At 38.4% G+C, this 25987-nt stretch overlaps 1 protein-coding gene across 4 annotated transcripts in view; it reads right to left on the reverse strand.

Annotated features, from left to right (window-relative positions):
- The window catches only part of ITSN1 (intersectin 1), a 219550-nt gene that overhangs the window by 101659 nt on the left and 91904 nt on the right, over positions 1-25987 (reverse strand). For all 4 annotated transcript variants that reach the window (XM_061193965.1, XM_061193962.1, XM_061193964.1 and 1 more), the window contains 8 exons: positions 24126-24189; positions 21120-21257; positions 19588-19703; positions 15958-16220; positions 13637-13786; positions 13410-13550; positions 5221-5308; positions 4613-4752 (listed from right to left, as the gene is read on the reverse strand). In XM_061193965.1, the coding sequence (XP_061049948.1) occupies positions 4613-4752; positions 5221-5308; positions 13410-13550; positions 13637-13786; positions 15958-16220; positions 19588-19703; positions 21120-21257; positions 24126-24189 (1100 nt within the window). The remainder of the gene's footprint in view (positions 1-4612; positions 4753-5220; positions 5309-13409; positions 13551-13636; positions 13787-15957; positions 16221-19587; positions 19704-21119; positions 21258-24125; positions 24190-25987) is intronic.

The raw sequence follows: 25987 nt of genomic DNA on the forward strand, positions 1-25987 counted from the left end.
GTTGCGGCGAGCGGGGGCTACTCTTTGATGCGGTGCGCAGGCTTCTCTTGTTGAGGAGCATGGGCTCTAGGCACGCAGGCTTCAGTAGTTGTGGCACACAGACTCAATAGTTGTGGCTCGCGGGCTCCAGAGCACAGGCTCAGTAGTTGTGGCACACGGGCTTAGTTGCTCCGTGGTATGTGGGATCTTCCCGGACCAGGGCTCAAACCCGTGTCCCCTGCATTGGCAGGCGGACTCTTAACCACTGTGCCACCAGGGAAGTCCCAATAATCAATAATTTTAAATTGATGTTTCTAGGCCATGAATATGAGAAGACTTTTGATTCCTTAGCATGAGAAATATTTGCTGCATATATAACACATTTTAAAAGCAGAAAATTTGGTAAACAAATTTGGTCCACTGAATTAAAGCTACTTCAAGAAGGGCAATCCTGGCAATAATTACTAACAAAATCAATTATTCCTAGTTAAATCATTGGTTAAATTTTTCATTTGATCATTAAAAATTTACTGTTCACACAAAAGGCAGTAAAAATACAAAATCTATCAATTGGGAATTTGAGCACAAAAGCTTCAATATCAGAGTGCTATCATTTCCCCCCTTTTTGCTAAACCTACAAAAGCCAAGTTTATTCCCTCTGTTTCCTTTTTTAAGTAATTCTTCGCTTTGGTTGATAAATTAGAAAGACACTTATGTCTTGGGATCAATTTTGGAAAACATAAATATCGTATCTATAAGGAAGATATCTACTAAAATGCATGGAAAAATAGCCTTTTCTAAAAGGAAAAAAAGAGTCCTCAATTTCCATGAGATCAGATAGAAATGTAAAGGTCCAAGATTCTAGAGACCTTATGTTCCACAGCCCTGAATAACACTTCCCCAGAACTGAAGTAAGCTTTATATTTTCAGTAGGTTGCTACCAATATGAAACAAATACCTGTTAATGTAACTGCAAAAGTAATTGTTTTCCTCTTTAATTAATGCCTTGAGTATTTCCATCATTGGTTATCAGATATTGAATTAGGAGGCATAAGTGTAGTTCTTGTTTAACTGAAGAAAAAAGGAGAGATTCTCCAAAGAATGAATCTCAACTAGACATCTGGTAGATAGAACTAATCCAGACTGCATATTAAAGAAAGAATAAAAGGAAAAAGCATACCTACTCTCTAAACTCTTTCTCATTCAAGAAACTAAATATAATTATACTTCCCAATCCCAGTCTTATGCTTAAGAATCTGGGCTAAAGCAGGGTGCTATTGTTCCCTACATGACCTTATCCCTAAGTAACTGGACATGACCTTGAGTGTGCATCAAAAGAAGTGAATGGCTTATTGTAAGTAGTTTTGTATCAAAGGAACTATGAGAGTTGGATTTTGCTAAACGGAACCCTCATTTACGAAGCCAGCCATTGAATATAGGTTTAATGTTCCGATCAACTAACTTTAAAACTTTGCACTCCATAAGGTATTTCTCCAGTGTCACCATATTAGTTGATAATGAGTGAATTAAACTTTCTTTCTCTAGATGAACACTCTATACGAATATAAAACAAAACTAAGTCTGAATTTCTTTTCTATACTCTCCAGGCTGGTTTCCTTTTAGGAGAGGAAGGTTTAGGATGGAGCAAATTCACACCATCAAATACGATGTGTGGAATGACTGGGCAGTTGAACTGTTTCACTGTCAGCAAGGTAGAAGTAATTTTTGCATCATTAGTGAGGATGCTGTAAAGGCACTGCTGTATCAAGGGAGACATGGAAGAAATCCCAAAGGGTCAGAATGTGGCTCTCTTGGTCCATCACAAGAAACTATAGCTGCTGTGAATATATGCTCTAAAGTCGGAAAAAAAAAAAAAAAGGCTTCATATTCTCCAAGGTGACTACAACAAAGAAAAATTGGCAGGAGATACTCAATAGTTACTTAAATCTGCCTCTGAGTTGTCTCAATCAAATTATAAATCTTTTGATTCTTCAGTGTAACTGTTTCTGCTTTGGTCTCACCAGGTTTGAGAGGAATAATAGAAATAATAACCGTCAGGTAACATAATATAGTCACTAAGTCCTCCAAACGAGTTTTAAATAACAAAACAATATAGCTACATACTGGTTTGTGATTTTCTTTTTTTTACTCTCCACATTGACTTAAATTTAAAGTAATAATGGAAAGCTAAAATAAAAATTACAACAGAAAGGAATGTTCTTATTTTAAAAATAAGTATATTTGGAAAAGGGGCTAGTGGAATAAAGGGCTAAAAAAATTAGCCTTTGGGGGGCTTCCCTGGTGGCGCAGTGGTTGAGAATCTGCCTGCCAGTGCAGGGGACACGGATTCGAGCCCTGGTCTGGGAGGATTCCACGTGCCGCGGAGCAACTGGGCCCGTGAGCCACAATTGCTGAGCCTGCGCATCTGGAGCCTGTGCTCCACAACAAGAGAGGCCGCGATAGTGAGAGGCCCGCGCACCACGATGAAAAGTGGCCCCCGCTTGCCACAACTGGAGAGAGCCCTCGCGCAGAAACGAAGACCCAACACAGCCATAAATAAAATAAATAAATAAAATTTTAAAAAAAATTAGCCTTTGTATAAGCAACTCTCTGATACTGAAGGCAGCATTAGTCAACTAAACACAGTAAGAGTGACAAACGCCACATTTCAAGGGTGTTCTCTATAGCAATGACAACAGTAATTCAATAGCCTAAATACAGCCAAAATAATCTGTAAGTCATCTAGGCATTATCAAAAATCACCCACCAGGGACACTTCCCGGGTGGCGCAGTGCATAAGACTCCGTGCTCCCAATGCAGGGGACCCAGGTTCGATCCCTGGTCAGGGAACAAGATCCCACATGCATGCCACAACTAAGAGTTTGCATGCTGCAACTAAGGAGCCCTGGAGCCGCAACTAAGGAGTCCACCTGCCAGAACTAAGACCCAGTGCAACCAAAAAAAAATCATCCACCAGAGTACCCCTTCCTCCCTTCCTCCCTCCCTTCCTCTCTCTCTCTCTTTCTTTCTTGCCACACTGCAGCTTGTGGGATCTTAGTTTCCCAACCAGGGATCGAACCTGGACCCCTGGCAGTGAGAGTGCCGAGTCTTAACCACTGGACTGCCAGGGAATTCATCAGAGTATCATTTTCTAAAATGTGTGAACCTTGTTTTGGGTCGAACTTCTATAGAAAGGAATCTTAAGATTAAGGCAGAAATCTAGAGTACTGCCTGGGTTCAGAAGATACCTGAATACTTAACAGTTTATAATCCAAGAGACTATTAAAAAGGACTACAAGCTTGCACTAGTGCCATATTCCTTTTGCTTGAAATTGTGACAAGTCATAAGAGAGTTAACATGTTTCTATTGTACTTATTCTAGAGAAGGAGAACTGATAGCTGTACTTTCAATACTTACATGTGACACAATCATATGTGTACAAACATAGAAAAAATATATATAGTACATACACACATGCACACAAATACATATTCTGTGTAAGCATGAAAGCAAAAAAAACCCCCAAACACTAAATTTACTCAAATAATATTTCCCCTAAGATCACTTTCCTGGAATTGTATAATTGAGAAAAGCTTATTACTTATTACTCTGAGAAAACAGTACAAATACCTCAAACTCAAATGTCTAGACAATTTGGCCTAGAATCACACTTCAAAAGTCAACTAAAAATCTCAAATATGCTTTCTAATTTGTTTTTCTATTTCTACTAATGAAGAATAGGATTTTAACTTTTTCCTAGTGTCAAAAGCTACATTGGTCAGAATCAAGTATAAAGGATTTTAGGTCGGAAAAAGAAAATATTTGAGAAAAACAAGTGTAAAATCCAACTTTTTATAAGAACATAACTGATTAAAAACTCCAATATCTACTTAAATCTAAAGTATATGATTGTTATTGATAGGAAATGAGCTGTTTGCACTCCAAGATATTTTATTACAAGATAATAATCATTCTTAAGATGATAAAGTTCTAAAGTTAAATCAAAGCACCAAATCAGAAAAAGGCTGTGATCTAACTACTTTTACATTCCCTAAGAGCTTTGGCATTTTCCTGAGTTTTACTGTGTAAATATGACAAAACCATACACCACTTCTGCCACAAAGACAAAAGCAATTACTCCATTAAACAATAATATTTTAAAATGTGAGGTGACAAAATAAAGATTTATATTCAAGTACAATCTTGAAGGTGAGAAGTGGAAGAAAAATTCTTAGTTTTAAAAGAGACAACAGTTCCTTTTCCGTAGTCTTCAAAGAACATAAGAAAGATGAAGCTTTTGGAGCCTAGCTTTTGGAAATTCAACTTGATGTAGTTCTCAATAGACAAAAGGATGAAGATGTGTAAAAATGTAATTCAGGTAAAAGACAGATGTCATATTGGGGCCATTCACTCAGCCCTAATTTAGAGATGCCAAATTCATTTTTATATTTTAAAGGAGAAAAATTCAACTTAGATTGTTTAATGTTTATCCATAAATGTGAAGGCTTTCATGAAGGCTGACAAACCAGCCTAATAAATTTTTCTGCCTGGGATCAAATATCAACTAATCATCTGGCCAGTTAGAAAAATTAAAAAGTAAGACATACATGTAGGCACAGACAGAATAGTTACCTTCAGCTGATTATTGAAAATATCAATCTCCTGTAGTTTTGATCTAGTTTCTTTCTCCACTTCATCCAGTTGGTCTCGTAGCTGCTGCCGAGCTAGTTCTTTTGCTTCTAAGGCTCTTTTCAGTGTAAGAAGTGAATCTCCTGTTTTAGACAAACATTGCAAGATAAGAAAAACAAACTGGCAGTGAGGAAAAATGGTTTTTAACGTTCTCATTTCAATTAAGAAAATTCTTGGGGGCTTCCCTGGTGGCGCAGTGGTTGAGAATCCGCCTGCCAATGCAGGGGACACGGGTTCAAGCCCTGGTCTGGGAAGATCCCACATGCCGCGGAGCGACTGGGCCCGTGAGCCACAACTACTGAGCCTGCGTGTCTGGAGCCTGTGCTCCACAACAAGAGAGGCTGCGACAGTGAGAGGCCCGCGCACCGCGATGAAGAGTGGCCCCCGCTTGCCGCAACTGGAGAAAGCCCTCGCACAGAAGCGAAGACCCAACACAGCCATAGATAAATAAATAAATAAATAAATAAATTTAAAAAAAAAAAAAAAAAAAAAAAAAAAAGAAAATTCTTGCCAGTAAAAAGGAAAAAAGTCAACTTTTATAAAACACCTACTGTGCAAACTATTCTGCTGAACTTGTTTTAATTGGTCATTGAGCATCTGTTTTTCTGGAATAAGTCTTCCAAGCATTTGCTGAGACTCCTAGGAGAGAAAGAGAACACAGCAATGAATGATGGAGAAAACTACCATGTTTTCTCATCCCTCAAAGACTCTCCTAATCTCAACCTGAATCCTCTACAGTGAAACTGTCAGGGTGGTTTCACAACTCGGCAGAGAAAATGGAAAGCAATGATCTCTCAATTGCACTGGGATCAAATGCAAATGCAGTGACCCTGCTGTTTGCAAAGTGACTCAGTAGTTTAAACAGGAACTGTTCTGTCCTGAACTTTGAGCCTTAATAGGGTAGAACTGGATTACCATATACCTGAAGTTGGAAACAGAAATCAAAAAAGGACTTTTAACAATTAGAATCTTAGCTGCCATATATGTTTGTCCAACACTCAGGATAGAGGCACAATTTTAAACAGCTACACAAAAATCTTGAACCAACTATTTTTTAACTGACATAGATAAAAGCTAAACCACATTGTACAAGGCTATTTGGAGTTTTCATGGGTGGCTTGACAAGCAATTGTTTTTGCCTAAGTTCAGCTGAAATTATTCAATATAGTTTCTACACATTTTAGAAAAAGGACAGATTTTCCTGTCTTTATTAAGGAATATTTGACTTTTATTTTTACTTTGATTTGAGAAAAAAATCTCTGTATATTAACTTTTGGTTTGAAAAAATAAAAATGTCAATTAAAAATTTTCACTAGAAGCTAAGAACCAGTCCCTTTCTGGAACAGCCACCTTTAGATACAGACTGGCTTGTATGTAATAAATCTTTGTGTACTGTATGTCTGAACAGTAGATACAGCTCAATGGACAGGATTTGGTAGCATCTTCTCATATGAATAATCCACACAAACACATATACCTCCCATCCCCCAAAATTTGAACAAAACAGAATATAAAAATCCATCATTTTCCCAAAAAAGCATAGCCAACTAAGCTTCTCCTCTTGTTCTCCTTGCTAAATTAAGGCAAGGCCTCTTACCCAACCCCAAAGATTCTTTGCTGAACCAGGACAAACAATGAAGGATCAAGATGAAGCCTGGCTCAGATCACTCAGATTGTTTCACTTATTTAAACGTTACTTTTAAATGGACTACCTGAGTTTCGAAAATAGGTCAAACCAATATGAAGGGCTACCTGACTCATTTGCAGAGCAAGAATTTAAAGAAAGGAAACCGATTTCTCGCTGCCTACTATGTACCTGCCTTTCTTCAAACAACGTATTATTTTTAACTTCACTACTTTTTCAGGAAACTTGACTGGTATTTTATTATCAATAACTGACTATCCTAAGCATCAATCTTAAATAATAAAAATATGTTTGGACACAGAGCATTCAGTGAGATAATAAACAAACACATGGCCTTCACTCCTAAATTTTCAACGGAATATTTTATGAAACTTCTCATAAATAGTTAATGAAAGACACAGAAAAACAGTTACCACAGAAAAGAATACACTTTTAAAAGGTGTATGCATTTTAAAATATTTTCAAACAATTTCTAGCAGTGAACTTCTGATACTATTTACATTATATGTCATATCCTAATATCTCAAATTGATTAGGACTTCAGTGATAATCAGTAAGGACACAGAAGACATGAATGACATCAACTTGATCGACTGACATTTACAAGACACCCTACCCAACTTCAACAGAGTACACATTCTTTACAAGTGCACATGGAATATTCACCAAGACAGATCAAATGCTGGGCCATAAGTCTCAATAAACTTAAAAGGGTTAAAATCATATAGAGTATGTTCACAGATCATACCATAAATAAATCAGAAATCAATAAGACAAATGGAAAAAAATCCAAGCATTTGGAAACTAAACAGCATAATTCTAAATAACCCATCAAAGAAATGACAAAGGAAATTTTAAAAAAGGTTTTGAATTGAGTGGATTTAAAAATACAACATATTCATATGGCTATGACAATGCTTTGAAGGAATTATATAGCTTAAAATGTTATACATTATCAGAAAAGAAGAAAGATCCAAATTCAATAATTTGAGCTTCCTCCTTACAAGGCTAGAAAAAAGCAAATTAAACCCAAAATAAAGAGATGGAAGGAAATAATAACAAGCCTAAGTCAATGAAATAGAAAACAGATACACCACAGAGAAAAAAAAAAATCCATAAAACCAAAACCTTTTTTAAAAAAATCAATCAATAAACCCAATATGCTCCTTGCTAGATTGATGGAGTAAAGGAGAAGGAGGGGAAGGGAGAGGAGGAAGAGAAGGAGAAAGGGGAGGGAGAGAAGAAAGAAGGAGAGAAGGAGTTGGAGTGGGAGAGAAAAGATACAAATTCCCAATATCAGGAATGAAAGAAGTAACATCACTACAGATACTACAGACTTGAAAAGAATAATAAGAGAATATTATAAACCATTTTATACAAATAAATTTGTTAACTTAGATGAAATGTTCAAATTCATTGCACGATATAAATTATCAAAACAGACCAAAGAACAAATAGAAAACTGGAATAGCCTTGTGTCAATATCTGTTGAATAAATTTTGCAATTAAAAGTTCTACCACAAACAAAACTCCAGACCCAGAAGGCTTCACTAGTGAATGCCACCAAAAATTTAAGGAAGAAATACAGTTATCCCTTGGTATCCATGGGGGATTGGTTCCAGGATCCCCTCAACAGCAAAATCTGAGATTGCTCAAATCCCTTATATTAAAATGGCATAGTGCAATCGGCCTCCCGAATCCTTTAATCTGCACATTTGGACCAACTGATCTGATGCTGGAACCTGATAACTATTCCAGGAGGTGAGAGAAAGTTTTATAGAAATATACAGGATTTTAAGAGACAAGCTGATGGGGTTAGCTAGGAAGGCAGTGTAGTGTCAAGGTTGGAAGTAAAGTCTTGAAGTCACATAGATCTGGATTCGAATTTGGATTCCTGTTTCCCAGCTAGGAACTGAATGCCAGAAACTGATTCTAGAATGTTCCCTTCTCGAATCTTCACTTTCTCACGTATAACATGAGAGTAATGATAGTGTCCTTACCAGATTATTGTGGGACTCTATTAAATATCCACATTAAGGTCTTAGCACTGAGCACACCTGGCACATGCCAGGCCTTCGATAAATGGTAGCTACCACTACAGTCAGTCCACCCTATCTGGATTCAACCAGCCTAGGATCGAATTTCAATCTAAATACGCGGATATGGGGGCTTCCCTGGTGGCACAGTGGTTAAGAATCCGCCTGCCAATGCAGGGGACACGGGTTCGAGCCCTGGTCTGGGAAGATCCCACATGCCGCAGAGCAACTAAGCCTGTGCGCCACAACTACTGAGCCTGTGCTCTAGAGCCAGTGAGCCACAACTACTGAGCCCATGTGCCACAACTACTGAAGCCCACACGCCTAGAGCCCATGCTCCACAATGAGAAGCCACCACAAGGAGAAGCCTGCGCACCGCAACGAAGAGTAGCCCCCGCTCCCCGCAACTAGAGAAAGCCCGCGCACAGCAGCGAAGACCCAATGCAGCCAAAAATAAAATAAATAAAATAAAATTAATTAATTAAACAAAACAAAACAAAAAACTTTAAAAAAAAATAAATAAATAAAAATAAATACGCGGATATGGAAGGACTACTGTACTATCCGTTTTATATAAAGGACTTGAGCACCCACAGATTTTGGTATCCTCAGGCAACTTGGAACTAGTGTCCCCACAGATATCAAGGAAAGACTACCATCCTATATTTTTAGAAACTAAAAGAGAAAAGAATACCCTACAACTTAGTTTCTTATTTATTACTCTGATACCAAAGCTAGACAAGGACATTACAAGAAATTGATAAACTGATATCCTTCATGAATTTCAATAAAGAGACCCCTAATAACAGCAAGCTGAATCCAGCAAAATGTTTGTTAAACAATAATACACCATGACCAAGTGCAGTTTACCCCAAGAATGGAAGGTTGACTAACATTCAAATATCACCATATTAACAAAATAGAGGAGAAAAAAACCACATAAACATCTCAATAAATGCAGGAAAAAAGAATATGACCCAATTCAACACTCGTTCATGATAAAAACTGTCAGCAAACAAGGAACAAAAGGGAAGTCCCTCACCCTAATAAAGGGCATCAATCAAAAAAAACCTACAGTTAACATCATACTTCATGGTGAGAGACTGAATGCTTTGCCCCTAAGATAAGAACAAGACTCTCACCACTTCTATTCAACATAGTACTAGAGGTTGTAATCAATGCAGTTAAGACAAAAAAAGAAATAAAAGGCGTATAGATTGGAAAAAAAATAAAGTTATGGTGGCGCAGTGGTTAAGACTCCACGCTCCCAATGCAGGGGGCCCAGGTTCAACCCCTGGTCAGGGAACTAGAACCCACATGCATGCCGCAACTAAGAGTTCGCATGCCACAACTGAGGAGCCCGCCTGCCGCAACTAAGACCTGGTGCAACCAAATGAATAAATAAATAAATATTTTTTAAAAAAAGAAAAAGAAGAAATAAAGTTATCCTTATTCACAATGTTTATGCATGTAGAAATTCTAAGGAAGCTACAATAAAGCTATTAGAACTAATAAATGAGTTAGGCAATATCACACATATAATGTCAATATATAAAAATGAACTCTGTTTCTATATACTGGCATCAAACAACTGTAAATTGAAATTAAAATATGTAATACACAAAAGCATCAAAAACCTTGAAATAATTAGGGCTAAACTTTACAAAATATGTACAAGACTTGTACACTGAAAACTACAAAACACTGCTGTAAGAAATTTATAACAACCCAAATAAAATTAAGAGATATACTATTAAGACTCAATATTGTTAAGATGTCAATTCTTCCCATACTGATCTATAAATTCAATGGAATTCCAATAAAAACTCTAAGTACTTTTGTAAAAACTGACATGATGATTTTAAAAGCTTCTGTGGAAATATAAAGGACCTAAAATAGCCAAAATAATTTGAAAAAGAAAAATATTGAAGAACTCACACTACCTGATTTCAAAAATTATTATAAAACTAAAATTATCAACAGTGAAATACTGGTGAAAGGACAGACATAGATTAAAGGAACAGAAGAGAATCTAGAAAAGATTTTTTACAAATGTGGTTAATTGATTATCAACAAGCTACCAAGGCAATTCACTGGGGGAAAAGGACAGTGTTTTTAATAAATGTTGCTAGAACAACTGGGTGTTGGTATGGAAAAAAATGAACCTCACCCCTTACCTTACACTTAAGTAAAAATGAACCTGAAATGGATCACAGACCTAAACATGTAATATAAAAGGGTAAAACTTCTGGAAGAGAAGATAAGAGAAAATATTTGCAACCTTGGGATAGTCAAAGATTTCTTGCATTGAACACGGAAAGTGTAAACCATAAAAGAAAAAAATGAATAAATTGAACTTTACCAAAATTAAACACGTCTGCTCTTTAAAGAACACCATTACAAAAATGAAAAGGTAAGTGACAGGCTGGGCGAAAATGTTTGCAAAACATCTATCTGACAAAGGACTTCTGGGACTTCCCTGGTGGCGCAGTGGTTAAGATTCCACACCCCTAATGCAGGGGGCCCAGGTTCAATCCCTGGTCAGGGAACTAGATCCCACATGCATGCCGCAACTAAGAGTTTGCATGCCACAACTAAGGAGCCAGCAAGCCGCAACTAAGGAGCCCTCCTGCCACAACTAAGGAGCACACGTGCCGCAACTAAGGAGCCAGCAAGCCACAACTAAGGAGTCTGTGAGCTGCAACTAAGGAGCCTGCCTGACACAACTAAGACCCAGCACAACCAAATAAATAAATAAATAAAATATTTTTTAAAAAAAGGACTTCTTACAAGAATATATAAAGAACTTTGATAATATGCTAAACAACCTACTAAAAAATGAGCTAAAGATTTTTTCACAAAAGACACACAGAAGAAGATGCATACTAATACACATATGAAACAACGCCCAACATCATTAGCCTTCAGGAAAATGCAAATTAAAGCCACATGAGATATCGTTACACACCCACCAGAGATGTTAAAATTAAAAATAATGGCAACCAAGTATTGACAAGGATGAGGAACAATTGAAGGACTCATACACTCCTGGTGAGAATGTAAAATGGTACAACCACTTTGCAAACAATTTGATAGTTCCTGATAGGGTTAAGCACATACTTACATGACATAGTAATTCCACTCCTAAAATTTAACCAAGAGATATAAAACACATTTCCACATAAAAATGTATAAGTAAATACTCACTGCAGCTTTATTCATAAAAGTCCCAAACCAGGGACTTCCCTGGTGGCGCGGTGGTTAGGAATCTGCCTGCTGGTGCAGGGGACATGGGTTTGATCCCTGGTCTGGGAAGATCTCACGTGCCGTGGAGCAACTGAGCCCTTGCACCACAACTACTGAGCCTGCGCTCTAGAGCCCGTGAGCCACAACTACTGAGTCCGCAAGCCACAACTATTGAATCCTGCGCGCCGAGAGCCCATGCTCCGCAACAAGAGAAGCCACAGCAATGAGAAGCCCGCACACTGCAACAAAGAGTAGCCCCTGCTCGCTGTAGCTAGAGAAGGCCTGCACGCAGCAATGAAGACCCTAGGATGAAGACCCAACGCGGCCAAAAGTAAATAAAAAAAAAAAAAAAAAGTCCCAAGCTGGAAAAAAACCTACATGTCCCTCAACAGGTGAGGGGATAAATAAGGAAATACTACTCAGTGATGAAAAGGAACAAACAACTGATTCACTCAACAATATGCATAAATCTCAAAAACAGCATGCAGAGAAGAAGAAGCTGTAATAAAACTCACAATGTTCAAGGGACTTCCCTGGTGGCACAGTGATTAAGAATCCACCTGGCAATGCAGGGGACACAGGTTCGAGCCCTGGTCCGGGAAGATCCCACATGCCACGGAGCAACTAAGCCCGTGCACCACAACTACTGAGCCTGTGCTCTACAGCCCGTGAGCCACAACTACTGAGCCCGCGTACCTAGAGCCCGTGCTCCACAACAAGAGAAGCCACCCAATGAGAAGCCTGAGCACCGCAATGAAGAGTAGCCCCCGCTCGCTGCAACTAGCGCAAGCCCGCGTGCAGCAACAAAGACCCAACACAGCCTAAATAAATAAATAAATAAATAAATAAAAAAGAAAGAAAGAAAATGTCTCTGAGAACACAGCGGTCTTAAAATGACTTACCAAAAAAAAAAGTCACAATGCTCAAAACTGATCATCTTTCAAGATGATATGCAGAACAATATCTACATGAATTTGATGCCCCCCTAGCTCAACACTTGAAACCAAACCAGGTGATATTGTAACAACTTGGTGGTCAAGGTTGGATAGGTAATAAAATGAAAGTAGAACTGCTTAGAGTACTCCACTGTGTCTCCAACTGTTGTCTATACATACATCTCTGGAACTCCCCCTAATATACTTACTGCACTTCTTTATTGTGCTTATCTCGGTAAAGCCAAAGTCCCATGAATGGACTATAGGTCCTGTGTGATCCAGCCCTCACTTGCTCCAACCATAGTGGTCTCCTTGCTGTAACTGGCATCCCAGAGACCAGCTACAGCCTCAGGTCTTCTGCACTATTGTTTCCCTACCTATAACTTGCTCTGCCAGATATTCACATGGCTCAGCCACTCATCTCTTTCAAGTCTTTGCTCAAAAAGCATGTTCAGAGAGAGGTCTGTCCTGACCACATTACTCAAAATCACAGCCCTCCTTACTACTGGGGACTCTCTTCCCTACTCGCTCTCCAGAGCAACTTTTCATCTTCTAATAGACTACATACTTGTCATTTTATTAGTGCTTGTCTCCCCTGCAAACAGAAGGTAAGCTCCGTGAGGGTGGGGTTCCTGTCTCTGCTGTCCACTGCTGGATCCTCAGTGCTTACCAGAGCTTGCGTTGAGCTGGCATGCCGCAGTCTCAGCAAGTGTGCTGAGTTACTAGACAACCTATTTTCAGGCAAGGACCTTGTCTACTTCACCTTGGCTTCCCAGTGCCTATTAGATGCTTGATGTTTGTTGAGTGAATAAATGAACAAGATGAATCAGAGAAAGAAAATGTAAGCCAAAAAGCTTTTAAGGGACATATTTTCTCACCTGTAATTGTTGTTGTAGGTGGGTGATTTCAGCAATTCTCAACTCTCTAGATTTGTTTGTGCTCTCAATTTCTTGCCTTTGGGTTGTCAATCGACATCTGATATCTTGAAGTTTTCCTTCTAGTTGATGCTTCTTATCATTCTTTAACAAATGAAAAATAATAAGAATTATTAGCATTTTAATGGTTCAATGTAAGTAGATTCCCAAAGCATAATCACACTACTCACTAGAGCTTCTAATTCAAATTCCAAAGTCTTTTTCTTTGCTTTCAGCACAACTATGTCCTCTTGTTCTTTGTTTCTTTGATTTAATAGTTCTTGTCTTCGATTCCGTTCCCATTCAAGCTGTCGTTGCCTTTCAAGCTCCCGTTTTGCAGCCTGTGACATACACAAACAGACGATTTATTAATTGTTCAGTTCTTACACTCTTCAAGGTCTCTTAGTAATAAGCATTACATCTAGTAAGTCTTTTCTTTTAGGGGTGAAATATCTTTAAACATTACAAGAAATTTTTATTTTAAAATAGCAGAAAAATTTTATACAAATATAGTATTCCTTCTATGGGAAAAAACAGAATATTCAGAAAGGCTATTATATTTACATGAGTTGAGAACAGACTGGATTGTTTCACCACTGACATTCAATTCTTTATGCCGCTAAGGATGCTTGGTGTGCTAAATAAGCTGCTCTTCCTTATTTACTGACTCATAAAAAACAAGGAAAATTAATCTAGTAAAATCGAACCAAAACCCCAGAACAAAAAACAAAACAAAAAAAGCTTTCTTCCATCAAACAAGTAGTTATTATTTCTTCTGTCACATGAGAGATTATTATTTGTCTCAAGCTTAAAAGGTCTGTGACCCCCATCTCCCTAATCATTCATTTCCTTTTTAGCACAGAAGGTTCTGTAATTTCTCTGGCAATGTCAGCTCTCTTCAACGCTGACTCTGATGGCTGCTAGGCAGAGTATCTGTCGGAGCACCTGGCACTCTTTATCATATTGTAATTGCTTCTTACATACCTGTGCTCCAACTACACTGTAAGGGCCTGGAGGACAGGTGGAGTTCCTATTCATCACCTTATCTCCAGGGACTATCAATGCCTGGCACATGGTAAATGTCAATTAAATAATCCTGAATAAACACTCTAAAATACTTTTTTTTTTTTAAAAACATTGAAGAAGGAAAGGTTGTCTCCTTTTTGGTTGCCATTCTGGAAATGAAAATCCTGTTAGTATCTGTGTGTGTCTGCCCAAATGAAAGGCAGCTTATAGCTACAAGTTTTCTAAAGCAATCATCAGGAGATGAAACCAAAGTATTATTTTTTTATAAAGACAAATCCCCCATCTTTAAAATACATTTTATCCACACAAGAGAATCATGTCATTGCTTCTGTAACAATATACTAGGACTTCCCTGGTGGCGCAGTGGTTAAGAATCTGCCTGCCAAGGCAGGGGACACGGGTTCGAGCCCTGGTCTGGGAGGACTCCACATGCTGCGGAGCAACTAAGCCCGTGCGCCACAACTACTGAGCCTGCGCTCTAGAGCCCGCGAGGCACAACTACTGAGCCCGTGTGCCACAACTACTGAAGCGTGTGCACCTAGAGCCTGTGCTCCACAACAAGAGAAGCCACCGCAATGAGAAGCCCGCGCACCGCAACGAAGAGTAGCCCGCATGCAGCAACGAAGACCCAATGCAGCCATAAATTAATTAATTAATTAATTTTAAAAACCCAATATACTAAAATTGGAAAGACAGACAGGAGATAGGATTGGCCCCTATCCAGGTATGGCACCAAATTTAGGAAGCCATCCATAAAATACAGTGAAGATTACCACACATATTTTCTAAAGTGGAAAAAGAAAAAGATGCAGAACAATAAAATTAGTGTGATACCATTACAGTGGTTTAAGAAAACAATTTCACTAAACCTTCAACCTCTCCACCATATAACCTTTTTGTTTCTATATTTGTATGTTAATGCAGAAAAAAGGCTAGACAGAAATACTTAACTGCTATCAATGGTTTGTTACAAGATTGTATTATCAAGAACTTGTACGTGAACGTTCATGGCAACAGTATTCAAAATAGCCAAAAAGTAGAAACAACCCAAATGTCCATTAACTGATGAATGGATAAATAAAATGTGGTCTATCCACATAATGGAATACTATTCAACCACAAAAAGGAATAAAGTATTGATTCACGCTACAACTTAGCACGAAAACATGCTAATCGAAAGCCAGACACAAAAGGCCACATATTATGTGATTCCACTTATACAAAATGTCCAGAATAGGCAAACCTATGGAGAGAGGAAGTAAATTCGTGGTGGTTAAGGGCAGGGAGGAGGGGGAACGGGGAGTAACTGCTTAATGGCTAAGGAGTTTCTTTTTGGGGTGATGAATTAGTGGTGACGGTTGCACAACTTTGTGAACAACTAAAACTACTGAATTGTAAAAAGAAAAAAAAGACTGTGTTAATATACTACTTAAACAATTCCGGAAGAGCGCACGTGTTCATGACGGGGCCGCTCCCAGCTGCTCACCTCTCGCCTCTCAATCTCCTTCCTCCGCTCCTCCTCCCTCTGGCGTTCTAGCTCCCGCTGCTTCTCCAGCTGCTTCTCCAGCTCCAGTTGCCTCTTGCGCTCCTGCTCCTGGCGCTCCCGCTCCTTCCTCTCCTGCTCCGCCCTCTCCAGCTGGGCCAGGCGCTCTTGTTCTTTGCGCTGCTGTTCCAAGAGCGCTTGCCTCCGTTTCTCCAGCTCCAGATTGCCACGTTCAAAGTTCTCACGCTTCTTATCTTCAAAGGTTACTTTAACACAAGAAACGTTAACGATTAGGAAAAGCCATGATTTTCAACATAGTATTTTCAAAGGGAAAACTCAATGGCATATTGGAAATGCGTAGTGTACCTGCAAACCCGAACTCCCAAAGCTTCTTTCTCACCTGTGCCCTCATTGATAAGCACTATGAACGTGCCCTTCACCCAGCTTCTTGCTTATATACTCGCCCCTCCAGATGAACCACATCATAGTGTTCGAAATGCCAAACGCGGTTTCTGGAATAATCTTTTGACAGCAGTTCTGTATCATCACCCAACCTCCATACCCTCCCTGTCACTCTACCCCTTCCCTTTTCTATGACCTGGATTCAGCAACGGACCCCCTGTCACTTCTGTACCACGAATCTTTCCCTTTCTACCTCTTTTTCCTTTGCTTAAAACCGTGCTGTTGTGTCTTCAATTTTAACAAACAAGACAGTTTCTGAACGCAGAGGTAAGAAGGTAAGTCTCCTCCTGGGTTTCACACTGAAGAGCAGGTTGTGCCCTAATCATCATGGAAATGGTACTCGGTAAATTATTTTTTCTAACCCATTACTCAGTTTCCTTCTTTAAGAACACCAATTATGAATTTTAGAACTATCCCCAGGTCAATAATTGTTTTTCTCTGATCCTTGCTAACACTGTTTACATCCATTTTATTTTACTTTTAAAAAAAAATTCCATCCACCACATCCCTTACTATGTTTTCAGCAGCGTCTATTCAGTTTTGTGTTTGCCTCACACGCTTCTCCTTGGAGCCAGCCCCAGACAAGGGAAGCTCTCACTGCCAGCCTGTGCAGCATGTCATTCCCATTGTTCCCAATCTATTTCAAGGACCGTCACTTCACACTCTGTCTTGAGATGTGTAGCTGTGAGCATCCTTTCTTGGCTTCTTCCCACATTCCTGTCTGGCCTTCACTGAAAACAGACCTTCCTTACATACTGTAGTTAGATTAGAGATCAGAGATGGCAAGCAAGTTTTATTTTCTTGTTCTTCTGGCTCCTTTTGTGATTTCAGAACAGGCAGCAACCATTTTACTCTGCCACCTTAAAATCGAAAGTCCCCTCCGTCAGAGAAAGGAATGAAGTAACGATACACGCTATAATGTGGATGAATCTCAAAAACACTATGCTAAGTGAAAGAAGCCGGACGTAAAAGGTCACCCACTGCATAATACCATTTATATGAAATATCCAGAAGAGGTAAATCCAAAGAGACAGAAAGCAGACTGGTGATTTCCAGGGGCTGGGGAAAAGGGAGAATGGAGAGTAACTAGGTATGGCCACTGTTTTGGACTGAATGTTTTCCACGCCACCAATTTATAGGTTGAAACCCTAACCCCCAAATGGGCTGGTATTTGGAGATGGGAACTTTGTAATTCTGGTTAAGATAAGGTCATGACGATGGGGTCCTCATTATGAATTAATGGCCTTATAAGAAAAGGGAGAGAGAGCTATCTTTCTCTTTCCATGTGCACGCACCGAGGAAAGGCCATGTGAGGACCTAGTGAGAATGCAGCCATCTGCAAGTCAGGAAGAGTGCCCTCACCAGGAATGGAAGTGGACGGCACCCTGATCTTGGACTTCCTATCCTCCAGAACTGTGAGAAATAAATTTCTGCTGTTTGAGCCACCCAGACTATGACATTTTAGTATGGAAGCCCAAGCTGACTTAGACAGCCACTGAACTGTACACTTCAAAATGATCAATTTTATCTTAAGTAAATTTTACCTCAATTAAAAAAAAAGAAAAAAACTGAAAGTCCCTATACATCTTTTTAATTCCAAAATCTGGCCCTATTTCTGGTACACAGAGGCACATAATAAATGGTTGTTGAAAGAAAGAATGCACTAACCAAAAACTTTAATACTGTCACATCCTGTTCAAAACTTTAAATGAATGTCTTCTACCAACAGAAAAAGAAAATTCCAAATTCTAAGGATTCCTGTCCTTACTTGTTTTAAGACTTTATTCCCATTATTATCAACCTGAAATGTTCCTCCCTTCCACTTGTAATGACCCAATTACTCTTCAAATCTCAACTCAACTGTGACCCCTTCCATAGAGATTTAATTGCTTGTGTATTTCCCAGTCTATGCCAACCAGCTATAAGTAAGCTCTGCTGTGCATCTATAATTCTGTCTTCAGGAATTTATCATACTTATGCACTGCTTTGATGATTGTTTATATGGATGTCTTAAATCCTCAGTTGTATTATAACCTTCTAGAGGGCATGGACCATGTATTATTAACATTTAGATTCTTCATTGTACTCAACACACTTGAACAAAGAACATTTTCAGTAAGCAGTTTATCACTGAACAAAAAGTAATTTAGTTAAAGAGGAGACTAGGAGAGCTAGTGTCCTGAGCAGGTCAATTATCCCCTGAGCACTTTAAATGCAACAAAATGACACTGACAGAGTATTTAACATAAAGAGATTCCATAATAAATTTCATTAGGGTGTCATTATCAATTATCATCTCATCATTAATAATGCATAGCTACCATAGAATATTTTAATAGTATGATGAATTTATCTTTGTAAATGAGGATAATTTAAATTAGGTTCATATTAAATTTAAAATAACTTCTTGTTATCAAGGAGCTTCTGATTCTGTAACAACATGAGAAAACAACAGTAGGCAATTTTACATTCTATTTCTGCAGTGGTGGTATTAAGCAACCACCTTAAAGGCTTATCAGTTTTGAGCATTTTATAGATAACATTTATAAAATTTTTGTTAAGTGGTAAATAATCAGATTTCAATTTAAAAGCTAGAACAAGGGTGCATTAGCAGAGTACATAATGTTCTTATTTCTATACATATATTCAAATCCAAAAGCATATGAAAAGTGTCTCCTTTCTGACTAAGGTCAGTTAAAGAAACATAGCAAGGGCTTCCCAGGTGGCTCAGTTGTTAAGAATCCGCCTGCCAATGCAGGGGACACGGGTTCGAGCCCTGGTCCGGGAAGATCTCACATGCTGCGGAGCAACTAAGCCCGTGTGCCACAACTACTGAGCCTGACCTCTAGAGAGTCTGTGAGCCACAACTACTGAGCCCGCGTGCCACAACTACTGAAGCCCACACACCTAGAGCTTATGCTCTGCAATAAGAGAAGCCACCGCAATGAGAAGCCCGCACACTGCAACGAAAAGTAGCCCCCGCTCGCCGCAACCAGAGAAAAGCCTGTGCGCAGCAACAAAGACCCAACGCAGCAAAAAAATAAAATAAATAAAATTTAAAAAAGAAACATAGCAAGAATGTCTAAAGCTAAATTTATTTTTACCTCCATCTTTGGCTTAGAGATAGAAAATCTCTAATATGCTATAATTCAAATATAAGGACTGTCTTACCAGGTAATTTCTTTTCTAGTTGTTGCTGTTCATCTTCTAAAACTGGTTCCTCTGGTAACCTCTGATCTACCGAAGTTGAGCTTATGACAGATATACCACTGCCAGATCGAACTCTTCTGCAGTTGTGGAAAAAAAGAAAAAAAAAAAAAAAAGGATTCACGTAAAGCTGTCTAGGTAGAATTGGGTAAATTATGAAAAAAAAATTTTTTTAAGATTATGCCACATATCATGGAGCAAATTTCATTTTTAGTGAGGAAAAGATAAAGATTTGGTCTTCTCTATTTACAAAGAGTTTCTTAAAAATGAGTATCTGAACGTTGTCAGACTCTGGGTGCCATATTCATTCAAATGTTTAGAACCATCACCAAAAGTAGGACAATTCCAAAGGATTAAATCAATTAACAATTGCCAAGTGGTTAGAGCAGGACCTGGGACATAGTAAGTGTTCGCTGTTACGATCATAACCCTCCTACGGAACATTAAATTTCCAAGGGAAGATTAACAGCTCAGCTAATTGAGAGCATCTTTTTTTTCCCTTTACAAAGTCTCTCCATGTTATCTCTTAATAAACACATGAAATGCCTACACTTTATAGTCCTTAAAACAAATCACTTAGTTTACTGGTTAGTTTCACTTTACACCATTAATCTTGCTCTTTTAAACCCATCTACCTATCTTCTTTTTATGCTTTTTTATCAGCTTCCAGTGTTGTGTTTCTTGTAGCGATTCTTGCAGCTGTGAGATTTTATGGGCAAACTGTCCAGCTACCGGTTTCTTCCTACACATTCACAGTTTTCTCAGCTCCCCTTGCACCGTGTATGTGCTGACAGTGATGGCTTCATGTCTCATACTTTTATGGGGATTTTTCCCCCAGTCCTTCCCATGAGGAATTAGGACAGAAATTCTTATCTGTGCTTCTTTTGTTCTTCTTTGTACTCGTAAGATCTCAAATTTGTCTTTTGAGTTAAAGCTTTGAGACACAGTTGTCCAAGAGGGCTGTGTATGCGTGGTTGTGTGTAGGCGGAGGATACCAGTAACTGCAGAGTCCTCCCAATTGGACCCTGAACTACCCTCTCGATGTCTCCACTGAGGTTATGTTTCAGACCATGATAATTTTCTTTAATTATCTTCCTGATTATAATTTCTACATTGCCAGCATTTTGTTACCTCTGTCTGGAATGTGTAGAATTCATAGGCAGAAATCTCCTTGCTTTATTTTCTATGTACAGGTTGATATCATTGCACTTAAACTGCTAAAGTTTTGGGTGAGCTTTGATTATATGGATTGTCTCAAAAATCACAAAATCTGTGATGTTTTACTTGACTGTTTTACTAATATCCTATAAGTACTTTAAAGAACAGAACAGGGAAAGATTAACACAAACCTACCTAAGAAGATCTGCTTGAATTCATAGATATTTCATTTACTTGCCAAGAATAAAAAATGACCATAAGATACACAGCCAACAAAGCCAAGTTTGAAATTCACATACTCAGCGCACAATTTCTTATGAGAGCCAAATATTCCTTACCTAAAGGAAGGTGGAATGTATTCTGGGGGCAGGACCGGTGGCAGTGGTTGGCCAGACATAGCTACATCAATTAGGTGCATAGCCAGGATAAATTCTTCTGCTGTGAGTTTTCCATCTTGATCAATGTCAGAAAGATTCCTATTCAACAAAAAGTTCATTGTAATCTAGTTTCATGAAAATGCATGCTTGTTACTATTCATGAGTGATTTAAACGTTCTATTTTCTTATTCTGACTCTAGGCCAATTGAGTTCCTCTGTGCCTCAGTTTATAAAAATAGTACCTATTTCACACCACCGTTGCAAAGACAAAATGAGACAATCCATATAGTTGGGATGGTGTTCAGCATTCAACAGATGTTAACTATGATTATAATTACACTCTTCTCAATCACTGCAACCCACTTTAAATGTATCATACATTCCATGTGTCTAATTTAGACTACGCTCTGTAGACTATCGGGTCAGATAGTAAATATTTAAGCATTGCAGAACACACAATCTCTATCACACTGAATTCTGCTGCTGCAGCAGGAAAGTAGCCATAGACAATATATAGAGAAACAAATGGGCACGGTTGTTTTAAAAAACAAAACCAGGTGCAGGCCAGATTCAGCTCACTGGACCAACCCCTGATCTAGGCCTCCAAGGGTGGATCTTTACGGCCTCCAGCCACAGAGGCAAGGTGTTTTCTGTTCCTTAATCTCAGGATTCAATCGTCACTGTTCTTCATAATCAACTTGCCCTGGCAGCTAATTAAAGTAAACAGATTTTTCTAGCAAGTCCAAGAATGTGATTTTACTTAATAACTTCTGGACACCAAAAGAGGATGCAAGACCACAACACTGTTCACTAAAATACCAACAGGACAGATGCTCACTGGGCAACTAACTGACTTTGCTGATGCGATAAATCAAGAAACTCCTCTTAAATCTGAAATTTCCTCAGGTTGCATAAACTCTTTTTTTTTAAGGTACAATATCCATACGGTTAACATCCACCCCTTTTAGAGTACAATTCTTTGAGTTTTGACAGACACATTCAGTTGTGTAACTACTACAATGTATAGAAGTTTCATCATCACCGAAAATTCCTGTCTTTTTATAGTCACCCTTTCCTTTGCCCCCAGGCCCTGGCAACCACTGATCTCTTTTCTGTCCCTCTACCTTTGCCTTTTCCAGGTGCCAGACTCCTGTTTTTAAGCAGAACAGAGCCACAAATGAAAACCCTGCCTGTTTTACCTTGTTCTCTCTTCCTTTCCACTGCCCACTCCTAGGTAAATGCAATTAAAAGGCAGGTGGAATTCCTATTTGTTTTTTTCCCCATACTTGCCTGAAGAATGGCTGTACACATTTAATTAAATATCTTTTTATCGTGTAGAAGGAGAATATAATATTCTAGTAGGAGAAGACTCAAGTACTTTTTTCAAAGAGGGCAGGTTATAAATGAGAAACTTAAACATTTCATTATATTCTAGTGTCATGAGAACAACCAACGTCCATAAATGTTAGGTCTTTAGTTTTTATTTCAGAGGGCCCTAGGATACTGGTACACACCCAGACTTAAAGAGGTCTGGATGTGTCATAGATATAAGATGCTTGCTAACTGGTCTGTTATTATGCTATTGCAAGAGGCTGACCCATTAACGCAAAGCAAAAGGGACCATAATGGGTGAAGGCAGCAGCACTAGAGCTTGACCACTTATGAAACAACCATATCAATGAGCCTGCAGCAAAATCATGAACCTAGCAGGTAAGTGGTATAGACCGGGTTTATCTTCCAGGTGGAATCAATGGATAATGCATAACTGAGAGATACATACTCCTGAAGAGTGTGTATTCTAGTTAATATTTAACTAGATATTAAAATTAAATATTTAACATTCTAGTTAATATTTAAATGTAAAGAATCCTACAGGATTAGGCAAGACTCATCAATAGCTACTAAAAATCATTATAAAATAGACAAAGAGACATAAATGTACCTACTGATGAAAGTACTCGGTATCATCTCTGATGTATTTTGTAAAAAAAAAAAAAAAAAAAAATTCAAACTTGAATCTGATGAGTGGTTCTCAACCACTGATTGATTTAGTACTGCAAAGAACATCTGTCAATGTCTGGAGACATTTCTGATTGTCACAAGTGGAGGTGGGGCTCATGCTGTTGGAGTAGGCAGAGGCCAGAGACGCTACTTAACAATCGACAGTCCACAGGACAGGCCTCCACCGCAGTCATCGTGCCTAAATGGCAATAGCACTGAGGTGGAGAACCCTGCTCAAGATCTAATTACTGATCTACAGGAAACACAAGAATGAATTAACACCACAAGGGTGCCATCAGCTAAAGTTAGGCTATAAGAAACTATAGAACAAATGATCTGGGGGTTTTTTGCAGGGTGGGGTGGGGGAGGAGTGGAGAACAAGACAAGGGGGAGTTTATAGGTTAAAGGAGACTTAAAAGATGTATCAACCAATTGTTACAAAATATAGATTTATTTCAGTCCTGATTTGAACAAATCAACTATAAAAAAAATTAAGAGACAATCTAAGGAATTTAAACACCATCTGATTAACTTAATGATAAGAATTACTATTAACAGTTTTAAGTGGACTTTTGGTATTGCAGTCATGTGGGGAAAAAAATCCCTATGTCTTTTGGAGATACAAGCTGAAATATCTGCAGATGGAAATGATATAATGACTGAGATTTGGCTTAAAATAATTGAAAGGAGGAGGGGAGAACCAGGACAAGTCATGAGTTGAGACTTATTTAGGCTGTATTATGAGTTCTTGAGAATTCATTATATTGATTGCTCTGCTTTTGTATTTTTCAAAATCAAAAGGGGGGAAAGTAAGAGGGGTAATCATAACAACTCACTGGAAAATTAAGCCTACTCCATATATCCCCCTTAGAAATAACGGTATTAATCTAAAGACCCATGAGCCATATCAATTTAAGAAATACAGTTTCCACTTTTTACAAACCAAGGAACTTTTTCATTCCTTACCATATTGAAGCCAGCTGAGCCTGTGGTAAACTTGATTGCATAAGAATAGTTCTTGCTTGGGGACCTAAACAAAAACCAGGAAAAAAATATGAAGATGAATCAGCAAATCTTCCCTGATCAGTGTTCTGCACATAGGTACTATGCAATCTCATGCAATCACAGTGCTTTAAACAATATTTGCTATTACCCGAGGGGCTTTTTAAAAAGGAAATTAAGCCCCAATGAAAAAGGCAAGAAACACAAAGCACCTGGCACACAGTCAATAAATTTTTGTTAAATAGATGTTTAATGAGCAATGAGTATGTAAAGGATTAGAGTTTCAAAATATAACCTGCCCTTTTGTCCAGGTTACCGTCTCTATTCGTATCAGGTTTTTATTTACAAAGCTGAAACTTATTCTCTCTAAATTCAGCATCTTGGCCACCACCTGCTTCCTCCACCATGATGACTATCAAATTCAGATAAGATTCAGAGAATCTTAGAGGAGGAAGGGACTTTAGAGAGAACTCTTCTACTCATTTCATTATACAGACTCTAAAACAAAACTAAACAAAAAAATCTTGCTCAAGGTTGTATAAATGGCCAATATCACAGCCATTTCCTAGGTTAGTGATAAAGAAGAATTCCTGGAATTTCAACTCTCCTCTCAAAATCAGCTCTCACTTCTTAAAATACTTGTATATATCTTCAGTTCTGGCGTGAAACTAGCCTTAGATACCAGAAAGGCTACAATGGAAGAATCTGAATGTTTACATAAACTAGTGTTAGGAGGAGAGAGACAAATGTCTTATGTCCATCACTGACTCCCAAGGTGTGGTCCCAGGATGACAGGAAGACCAAGGAACGGAAAGTGGTAGCAACTGTGTTAGGAAGATGACCACGTATAAAATTTTGCTTGTTCTCTGGTATATTGGAATGAGAAAAGTTCACTGATCATTTTATTTAATCTCTAACATTGTATTTAGAATGTTGGCAGCATTAAAGTAGAATTAGCAAAAGTTTAGTGAATGCTTTAATTTATACTTGTAACAATTCTGCCCACTTCAGAACTATATAAAAGAAAGTTCATATTTCACCTACTCAATAAAAAGTGTAACAATAAATGAAAAGAACTAGCCCTGGACCTGGATATCAGGATATATGGATTCCAGTCCTGACTCTTCCACTCCCTAATGACATGTGACATTAACAAAACTACTTTTAGGAAGTTCTTTTATCTCTGAAATGAGGAAAATGATCTAGAACAGGGATTGGCAAACCACAGTCTATAGGCCATATCCAGCCCTCCACCTGTTTTTGTAAATAAAGTTTTACTGAAACATAGCCATGCCCATTCATTTAAGCATGATATACAGCTGCTTTCATACTGCAATGGCAAAGTTGAAGAGCAGTGACAGTGTATGACTGCAAGTCTAAAATGTTTTTGTATCTGAAAGGGCGAATTATAAGTATGCACAAATTCTCTGTATGCCTCTCTCACTCTGTCACTTTTATACATAGCATGAAAAACCAGGCCAGCTTATACGGGCACTGAAGGAATATTTAAAGGTAGAGTTTTAAGTACTGTTTAACATGGTTTGACACCAGCGTGTCATACAGACCCAGACCTGCATTGTCAGTGAATCTGAAAACATTATTTTGCTGTTTATAGAAGAAGTCTGTTGACCCCTGCACTAAAAGATCCTAACTGTCTTTTGCAATTTCTAGTACTTGACTCTAAGTCCTAAGACAAGGTTGTGAAACATTAAATTAGATCAGCAACAGCAAAGATAGTAACAGGACAACATAAAAATCAAGCTCTGAGTGTACAGAACTATTCTGTAGAAGCCTACATTCATGAAAGGCAGACTGGCTTATAAGGA

The sequence above is a fragment of the Eubalaena glacialis genome, chromosome 6 (assembly GCF_028564815.1).
Source record: "Eubalaena glacialis isolate mEubGla1 chromosome 6, mEubGla1.1.hap2.+ XY, whole genome shotgun sequence".
NCBI lineage: Eukaryota > Metazoa > Chordata > Mammalia > Artiodactyla > Balaenidae > Eubalaena > Eubalaena glacialis.